Source organism: Austrofundulus limnaeus, unplaced genomic scaffold, assembly GCF_001266775.1.
Source record: "Austrofundulus limnaeus strain Quisiro unplaced genomic scaffold, Austrofundulus_limnaeus-1.0 Scaffold316, whole genome shotgun sequence".
NCBI classification, from domain to species: domain Eukaryota; kingdom Metazoa; phylum Chordata; class Actinopteri; order Cyprinodontiformes; family Rivulidae; genus Austrofundulus; species Austrofundulus limnaeus.
The window spans coordinates 451743-461294 of record NW_013952718.1 but is presented as its reverse complement, the minus strand read 5'-3'; the positions used below and the strand labels follow the sequence as shown (position 1 = coordinate 461294).

At 37.2% G+C, this 9552-nt stretch overlaps 1 protein-coding gene across 3 annotated transcripts in view; it reads left to right on the top strand.

Moving 5' to 3' along the window:
* trmt1 (tRNA methyltransferase 1) overlaps positions 1-9483 on the top strand; it is a 17860-nt gene extending 8377 nt beyond the window's left edge. For 2 of the 3 annotated variants that reach the window (XM_014022046.1, XM_014022045.1), the window contains exons 6-16: positions 604-716; positions 2904-3052; positions 4726-4809; positions 4956-5025; positions 5245-5379; positions 5448-5533; positions 6730-6838; positions 7006-7082; positions 7329-7448; positions 7728-7842; positions 9119-9483. In XM_014022046.1, coding sequence (XP_013877500.1) covers positions 604-716; positions 2904-3052; positions 4726-4809; positions 4956-5025; positions 5245-5379; positions 5448-5533; positions 6730-6838; positions 7006-7082; positions 7329-7448; positions 7728-7842; positions 9119-9196 — 1136 coding nt within the window. In that variant the 3' untranslated portion in view covers positions 9197-9483. The remainder of the gene's footprint in view (positions 1-603; positions 717-2903; positions 3053-4725; positions 4810-4955; positions 5026-5244; positions 5380-5447; positions 5534-6729; positions 6839-7005; positions 7083-7328; positions 7449-7727; positions 7843-9118) is intronic. The other variant, XM_014022047.1, reaches the window with a different exon arrangement.
* Positions 9484-9552: the final 69 nt, after the last annotated feature.

Sequence of the window (9552 nt, the reverse complement as noted above, 5' to 3'; positions counted from 1 at the left end):
TCGACAAATTTACATAATCGACGTCATAGATTATTTCAACTAATCGGTGCAGCCCTAGTCCTGATTTATTCTAAATGCGTACTGTTGAACCTTTTGGTAGCAGAAGTAATATGGTTAGTGTGTTTGTGATGTTAGTCCGTACTATTTGGATATTAAATTAAGTGAAAAAGACAATTATTTTTCTCATTTCCCTTTCAAAGAAACAAGAAATAGATGTTTTTTCCTGTGAGCTGTAGTATAAAACATTTTAAAACTTTTATCATCATTGTGGACCAATCAACCCAGACTGAACTTTTTGCAATTTTCCTCTTTGTAGAAAGAATAATTTTTTGACAAGTTTTCAGCTTTCGGCTTGTTAAAATGGAAATTATTGGGAGTTGGTGCTTTTTTTTTTGTTTTCTTTTTTTCCCCCTATAAGCTGTTTTATTTTCATGGCAAGACAAAAAGCCACTTCGGGGAATCCTAAATGAGCAAACTGCCAAACATTTTAGTGTTGCATCAGTGCGAGGAGTTTAAAAGCCACAAACAGTTAACTGTAGTAATTCGTGTTCAGCTTTCACTGCCTTCACCCATCATCCAGTGTCTTGTCTGTATCTCCCTCAGGTCTTCTGTGTATAACGTGTACAGACATGGCCGTCATGGCTGGAAACTGTGGAGAAACATGCTACGGAAAATACGGCTCGGTCTCCCTCAAAGCCAAGTACTGTCATGAGATGGTGAGGGCACAGAGTGTACACACACACACACACACACACACACACACACACACACTCAGCAATGTGAAAACGGACATGGGGTACGTGTACAAACATGCCAGTATGTTTCTACCCACTGGCTTTATTCTTTTCATTCAGGACTCATAAATATCTGTGTGAGTCACTAACTGAAACTAAAAGCTGGTACAGACTCTGACAAGAGCCTTCGCTTTGTTTGACTGGAGGTTTGTGGAAAAATCTTCCAAACTAATGAGAAGTTCCTTCTACTGGATTTCAGTACTTGTTATTTGAGACATTCAGTGGATCTACAGCACATGTGGCTTCATAATAAAGCTCATGTTGAAATATCATTTCAGCTGATTTTAATGGGAGATTCGATTCCATTCCTTCCCTCTTATTCATGGATTGTCTTAAATTTTTTTCCCACAATTATTAGACTCAACAACCTTGGAATMAAGTATTCATATGCCTGTTGTGATGAGCAATAAATCAAATAATCACACAATAAATTAAAGTGAGGTTAATAATTTTCATTTGTCTGCTTGTTTGTTTTCGAGTCTCCCTCTTTTGTACATTTTAGCGTAGGAAGAAGTGAACTCTTTCGTCAGGTATTTGCCAGACGCTTGGTCTCATAGCCTCTGTAGCGTGAGAGCACTGTGAACAGGCATTTAGCCAGGGGAGCATCTTCGGTTTTCTGACACCTTCTTTCAGCTGTCGATGCCTCAGGATGCTCTCAGGGCAACTTGACGAATCTTGGGTTTGCTGGGAGTGTTAAAGGAGACCAATTAAGGGTCCTAGAAATTTTTATGTTATGTCTGTGGGCTATCCAGACCATGTTCATTCAATTTAATGCACAAAATAATTCTCAGATAATAAACTGCCTGGTCTGACTTCCGTTCAGAAGAGCTGTTTATGTTAATGAGCTCTGTTGGTAACGCCCTCCAAAAATCTGTTGACATTAACTCCGCCCTCCAAAGCCAGCGTGTACGTTAGCATGGCTAATAATAGTAGAAGCTCCGTTGTACAACCATATGAGACCCAGAGGCAGAGTCGTGGTCRCAGCTTCTTTTTTTTCCCTCCCTCTGCACTGCGCTCACTCTGCATGCTGTTACCAGTACGGCTTGTGACATCACAAAATGACGGAAGTATAAAACTTGTCGTTAATATACATTAAAAATACTTTTACTTACAGTAAATATGCCCCTGGGTGCATTTTTTTGGTCCTAGGACTTTTTTTAAAGAAGTACATACCCAAAGTTGAATAAAAAAAACCTTTAAAAAGGGAATTTTGCACAATAGGTCCCTTTTTTACACTCGTAAATTATGTAAACTTTGAAAGCAGTGTTATTTTATAAAGCCAGAGGAAAATGCATAAAAAAATTGTGATAGATAGGGTATAAGTGGGTAGCGACGTTACAGCTTCAGTAGCTGTTGTGTGTTGTTTTTTCAATCTCTGGTCCAGGTCAGTTTCATACTTTTTTTTTTTATATACAAACATTTCATAAACTGAAGGGTAAGCTGAGGGGTGGAATCATTATGTTAGTTTAAAATGGTCTACAGACAATCTTTATGTGTATCGTAATAGTTTCTGAGACAATTTATAGTCCAGCAAAATTAGTTATTGTGACAGGCCTAAGTACACATTAATACATGTAGAATGAGCTGCACGATTTTAGAAGGACTGCAATTTTTATTCTTTAATGACAATCTTAGTTACAGTGAACCCAGTTTTCTTCACTCCTTTTTGTCTGTCAGTTCAACACTCACACTCTTGGATTTTATCGTTTTTCTAAACTGGGTGTGGACATCAGGGCCAGTGGAGGTCCATCTGATTGACCATGTTTGTGTTTGTCAATCTGATGGTGAAATATCTTTAAATCACTGGATGGATTTTAATGAAACTCCCAGGATGTAATTACTGGATACACATCTATGTAATTTAGCTGAAAATCTGTTAAAATCAAATCTTAATGGCCTATAAATAATATTCATTCAATGCAAAAATAGTGTTTTGGATTCTGCAACAAATTTAGACACTACCTAAAGAAATGTTTTCTAAGATGAGAATTTATTATCATAAGATGTTTTTTTAAGGCAAAAGAGAGGTTTGAATGTTTACAGTGCGACCAACTGATTTAATTATAAATACATTTGTTGCTTCAGTCTTTATTTATTTTTTTCCTGCAGGCTCTTCGCATTATCCTCCACAGTTTGGACCAGCGTGCATCTGTGTACCAGCGATACATCCAACCACTGCTCTCCATCAGCGCTGACTTTTACATCCGGGTCTTTGTTCGTGTTTTCACAGGACAGGCTACTGTCAAAAACTCAGCCAGGTGCTCTTTACATGGACATACTAGTATTTTTTATTGTTGTGTGGACTAGCATTGACTTCCATTAATTTCTACAGCCTAACCCTGATCCCTTCCCCTAAACCTAACTTCAAAGGTACATACCTAATCCTGACCTAAACTTAATGCATACCTTAGCCCTAAAACTAACCTGACAGTTTTTACATTGTGTGTCCCAGGCAAATGTCCACACAACTGCAAAATGTCCTCAAAGCACAGTGCAATGTCAAAATATGTCCACAAACCAATACTGACATGTATATCCATCCATCCATCCATCCATCCATCCATCCATCCATCATGATCCCTAAACTGGGTCACTGCAGAACCAAAATCTGAAAATAAAGACCTCATTACCAGAAATTGATCAAAACTTAAAAATGTGACGTGGTTTATTGTTAAATAAAAAAGGGATCATGTTAACAGTTATTTCTATAGCACATCTGAAAATAAAAAAAACCTGACCTGGTGTTTTACAGTAAAATAWAAACTAACAACTAAGCATTCAAACCTACAACACAATAAGAATAAAAAGACGTTAAGGTCATATTCACACCTGACACATTTGGTCCGCTTTAAACAGACCAGAGTTAATTTCTCCCGTTGGTCCAGACTTTTTGTGCAGGTGTGAGTACACTTATGCAAACTCTGGTGTTCTGAAAAAGTCATTGACATATTTGCCAGCCTTAAGCTAAGGCGACACAGAATAGAATATTTTCATTTTTATGGTGATTACGGTATCTAGTCCTTTTATTATATCTATGGTTAATACCAAAACTAAGTTTACTTCATTTTTCCACCGGTAGGGGGCAGTACTACACGCAAACTCTGGTGCGGATCAAACAACCGAGACACCTCAAAAAGCGGGTCTCGGTCCTCTTCCAAATGAACTCTGGTGCGGTTCGCTTCTGGTGTGAATACAGACCAGAACCAACTGCATAAAATATGCACATTATTGGACTTCACAGGTCACCGTTGCTGAGCTAAATAAACTGAAATCATACCCGATTTGTCGTCTCCTGCTCAGCCGCTCTGCTGCCAGCATGTAGTGGGTCAGGACACGCACAGCACCTCGTCTCTCCACACATTAACTGATGCCGCTCCAAAATTAGAATATCATTGCGAAACCACCATTTAATTATCTGCTTTTGACATTTTAAATGCTATTTCAGTTGTACTAACATGACAAATGTGACATCAGAACCGCAGCACGCAGAACTTCGATGTTTTTTTCTGGGTCTGTGCTCTCAGTCCCGCCCCTGTCCTTTCTGTCCAGTGGGAGCAAAGATCATCACCCTCGTGGCTTTGTTTACAAGTTATAGTTTGATTGCGAAAAAGAACAACATGAATGCAAACCGCACCAAACAAACAATAAATAAACAAATAAATAAATAAATAAATTCCACTTTTGGTCCGAAGCAAACAAGCGGACCAAAGGAATTTCATGGTGTGAATACACCCTAAGATTAAATGAAAGCAGCACAATTAAGTCAGAGCTACTCAAATAGTGATAACTGAACTAAAACAAGCTTCRTGTGCTTATAATGATAAACACATGCAAATAAAACTTCACCTTAATGCTGTTTGTGCATAGATCTCACAGAACAGATTATATTTAATGAAAAGCACTCTGGATGAATCTCCTTCCTGTGTTGCAGCAAACAGGCTTTGGTGTACAACTGTGTCGGCTGCGGCTCTTTCCATTTTCAGAGAATGGGCAGAAGAATCGACAACGGGAAAAAGTAAGAAACTTCACAGATCATCATTTCATGTATTGATCTTATCGAGGCGGGCTGACCGGCAAACTAAATAAAACAGTGACGTTACTAACTGTGCTGATGTATTTTCTCATATTTTCACTGTATTTTGTAAATATTTCTGATTTCAGCATGAAGTATTGTGCTGCCACAGGACCCCCGGTTGGACTGGAGTGTGAACACTGTGGACAGAGGCATCAGGTGCAACACACTGGAAGTTGTAGTCATACRTGTAAAATGTTTCTTCTGTTAGATTTATTGCTCAACTTTGTGAACACCAGGAATTTGATTGTGCTCAGTAAGAAGGTTTTTGTTATTTCTTACTTTTATTTAAAGTCACCTCTGTCAGTTTGTGGTTATCTGTGTATAAACATGTCTTTTATAACGGATCAGCTGAAGTGTTTTTTTTATTTGTGGCAGCTGGGTGGTCCTATCTGGGCCGAGCCCATCCATGACCTGGGATTCGTCCAGAAGGTTTTAGCCGCCGTGTCGGGGAATCCTTCCAGATTTGGGACGTCCAAACGGATCGCGGGGATGCTCAGCATGGTTGCTGAGGTATTCCTTTATTGTTTGGTGCTGGTTTTATACTTCATATTGAAGTTTGGTGTCTTCATTTGTTTTAGGAGTTGCAAGATGTTCCTCTTTACTACACAGTGGACAACCTGAGCAGCATAATCAAAAGTGAAACTCCTCCTCTGCTCCAGATCAGGTAATCATTACACACCAGTTGATTGAAACATCAATAAGCCACATCAATAGGAAAGGAGACATATCCTTATTTTTCACCTTTAAAATCTTTCAGTTGGGGTCTATATAAAGTGGAATTGCAATGCTTTGGTTTGAATTCCTCCTTATTGTAACTCCACAAGCCCCTCTTTCACCTCTTGTCTGTGGTGATTTCAGAGCAACTCATTTTGATGCTATCTCTTTAAATACAAACGAGGTGCTTCACGCCCAGCCCCCYTCCGCGCCTTTCAGGCATTTTTGTATATCAGAAAACCATTTTATTTACAAACTGGTTAAAGGATGTCAACAGAAGACTTGTCCATCCAGCCTTACATGTTGGAGCCAGAGTCTGACCCAGAGCCAGAGAGGAGAATGAAGAAGGCAAACATGAAGAACTGCAGATTCATGAACTTGGCGAGCCAGAAGTCCATGACCTTGTTTAGCCGTTTTCAGCAAATGCTGTAAAGTTATTGTTCAAAATATGTAATAGAAAAAACTGAACGGGTTGAAAAATACAACCTAACTCGAATATAAATATATCTAAACAGAACTGGGGGAGACTAAGTTCAACTTTTTTGCACTCCTAGAGACTCCAAGTAAACAACAAAATGCATTAAATGGCTAAAAAGGTGGATTTTGCATGATGTTTCCTTTTAAAGTGCCTGTGACATGCCTATCCCTCAAATACAAGAAGTCAAAGAAAACACATTTTTATGTAAGAAACTTTGCATAAAATGTGATTTTACTCATTATGTCACATAAATGTCACATTTTCTTTTAAACATGGCTCAGCCAGAGTGCAACAGGAAGTGACATCAAAGGGGAACTTTTTAAGAAAGAACTCTTTAGTCTTTGTTTATTGAAACAATATTATTTGAACTCTGACTCATCTTCATCTCTCTGATGTCTGTCTGTGTCGTTAGCTATTTTATCAATGCTTTGTTCCATGCAGGCATTCCCCTTTGACATCACTTCCTGTTGCTTCACATGCAAAAATTTCAACAATTATTTTTGCAATATGCTAATAATGTTATATTTCCAATAATGCCTTTATATTTATTAAAAAAAAATTTCATGTCACAGGCACTTTAAAGCTGCTTATACACAGATGCTTATTAAATTAGCCAAACATGTTTGTCTCAGACTGAATGAACTTACTTAGCCTCCTCTTTTCTGCAGATCTGCTCTGCTTCATGCTGGTTACAGAGTCTCTCTCTCTCATGCTCGTAAAAATGCCGTAAAAACAGACGCTCCTCCTGCAGCCATCTGGGACATCATGCGATGCTGGGTAAATAAATAAAAATAAATAAATAAACAAATATAAATGTTTTATTTTTTGAGAAATCAGATTTCTCTGCTGTTGCTGGTTGAGACAAATGTAGAAACCGGTGCTTTTTAGAACTTCATAACCGAAAAAATGATAGATTTATTTCTTTGTTTGCTTGTCTGTCGTAGGAGAAAACCAACCCTGTGAAGAGGGAGAGGTTGTCCCCGGGTAGTCCTGCATTCAACATCCTCTCCACTGAGCCCAGGTGAGACCAGTCCAACCAGTTTATTAACTTGATCAGTTTTATTATATGCAGTTAGTTTAATAACTGCTCAGAAGATTATGTTTAATGTTAAATATATAAAAAGACGTGGAAATTAATATATGGACATAAAGTGCTAGATGTGATGTGAACCTGCAGGATTTTATTTGTGAAGTAGTTTTAAATGTCTGCTCCTCATTAAAGCTTTATTATTCTAACCTTATTGTTGGATAACCTGTGTGTGTGTAGTCTAGAGGCCTGTTTTACAATCAGAGAGGATGCCAACCCTGAGTCTCGTAAACATCATTTGACTCGGTTCCAGCTGAATCCTCAACCCTTCTGGGGACCCAAAGCTCGAGCCAAAGCTGGGTAAAAAAAAATACAAACACACAGTGCCATTATAACTGATTTAATGAAATGTGCTGTAGCTTACATTACCCAATAAATTCAATAGATTGTTTTAGAAGTGACAATAATTATTGCAGGTTACATTTTCAAGTTTAAACCTGTTTATACTCATGTTGAGCTTTTTGTCTATTAGAAAATTATACTGTTGTATTAGAATTTATTTTATGGTGTCTTTTTCCTACCTTCATTTATTTATTGTCATTTTCCCTTTTAGTGTTAACTGTTGTTTCTTTTTTGCAGTGGTGGCATCTCTTCAGACCTGCAAGACAAGAGGAAGAAGTGCCAGAACAAGAGGGAGAACAAGATCACCGACTCTTCTCAGCTGAAGAACTTTCCCTGCAAGAAGTTCAAACAGGTCAGATTTCTCAACCTGAAGTACCTAAAAGTTGTACCGTACTCGAGTAAGAGTAGCACTACTTCAAAATATTTCTACTCAAGTAAAAGTAAAAATCAGCCGCCTAAGAAATTACTCAAAAATAATTTTGTAAAGAGGCGACTTGTGTACTGAGAACTGATCACAAACATCTGATTTAATATTTTAAAATGATGTCATCAGACCAGGGGTGCCCAAACATTTTCCCTGAGAGGGCCAAAATTAAAATCAATCTGAGGGCCGCGGGCCAAATGCAATAATATAAGAAATGCTTAATACTTAAATAAAGTTGTTTTATTTTTTTATGATTAAGCTAGCAGCCAGTGTGGTTGTCCACATTATTTAGTTTATTTTTTTCAGCCCATGGACATGGAGAAAATTCAACTTATGCTCAGGCAGCAAAGACTCATGGGACTTTTCATAATTTAAAATTTGAATATATGTGGTCTTATAAGGTGTGCAAATCTATATATGGGCTTAAATCTAATCTAAATGTCTCTTGTAGTTACTTGTATTTTATATTTAATCTTAACATAATTACAATCTAATAACCAGAACAACTGCTGGTGGGCCAAATGAAATGGCTAGGCGGGCCAATTTTGGCCCGCGGGCCCCACTTTGGGCACCTCTGCATCAGACTGACAGAAAATAAAACGTTTTGTACAAATTCTGGTGTTTTTAAAGGCTAAAAGGAAGAAAATGAACATAATAACAAAATAACAAATTCCAGCAGAAAAAAACATTTTTCTAAGTCCTACAAAAAAATTATATATATATATATTCTCCATGTCTAAAATGTAGAAATACTCGTGCAAAGTTGGCTTTTCTACCAAAATAAAGTTCATATTTGAATTAAATAACAATTTTCCCATTTTAATAAAAATGTCCTAGTCGTATTTCTAGTAGCTGTGGTTAAAATATATAAACATAGTTTTTTTTATCATGTCAGAACATCTATGCTTGAATTATATTTTCTGAATGTCCTCACCTAAAAACATTATTTTGAAATCAGTTTGTCTCACGATGAATGTTAATCAGGAAAAATACTTGATACAGTTTTTAATTAAAATATTGCTCAGGTGCTCACTTGTACCAGTAGGATCACCAATTCATTTGATTAAACAAAATATTTGTATATTTAAAATGTTGTCTGCATACCTAATTTATACTAAACAGCCATTTTACAGATTCAGATTTTACTTTTCAAAGATGTCATCACTTTTCAAACTGCTCTGAGTATTCTGTTTGTATTTTTTAGGGAACATGTACACATGGAGGTGACTGCTGCTACTCCCATGATGTGGAACTGAAGAGTGAAGAGAAAATAGATGAATGATATAATTTTATTTCTGCAGCCTGGATGACACACTCAGAATGTTTTGGTTGAAGACATCCAGAAATGTACATATTGATCTTTTATGCAGTTTTGCATTTCTCAGTGTATTACTTTACAGTCTGGGCTGTACCTTTTAAATACTTTGATATGGATTACTCTCAGCTGCTACAAGGAGCGTGACTTATGGCAAGTTCAACTTAAATTCAATAAAAAGATCTGTACACGTCCTCAGCTAAAACACATCGCTGCATCCATATCATCTTTAACAATAAAACAATTATGAAACATTTCTTCCATTCAGAGGAGCTGCATGAGATACGTGGCTTTGATAGTTTGAAAAGCTCAACATGTCACTA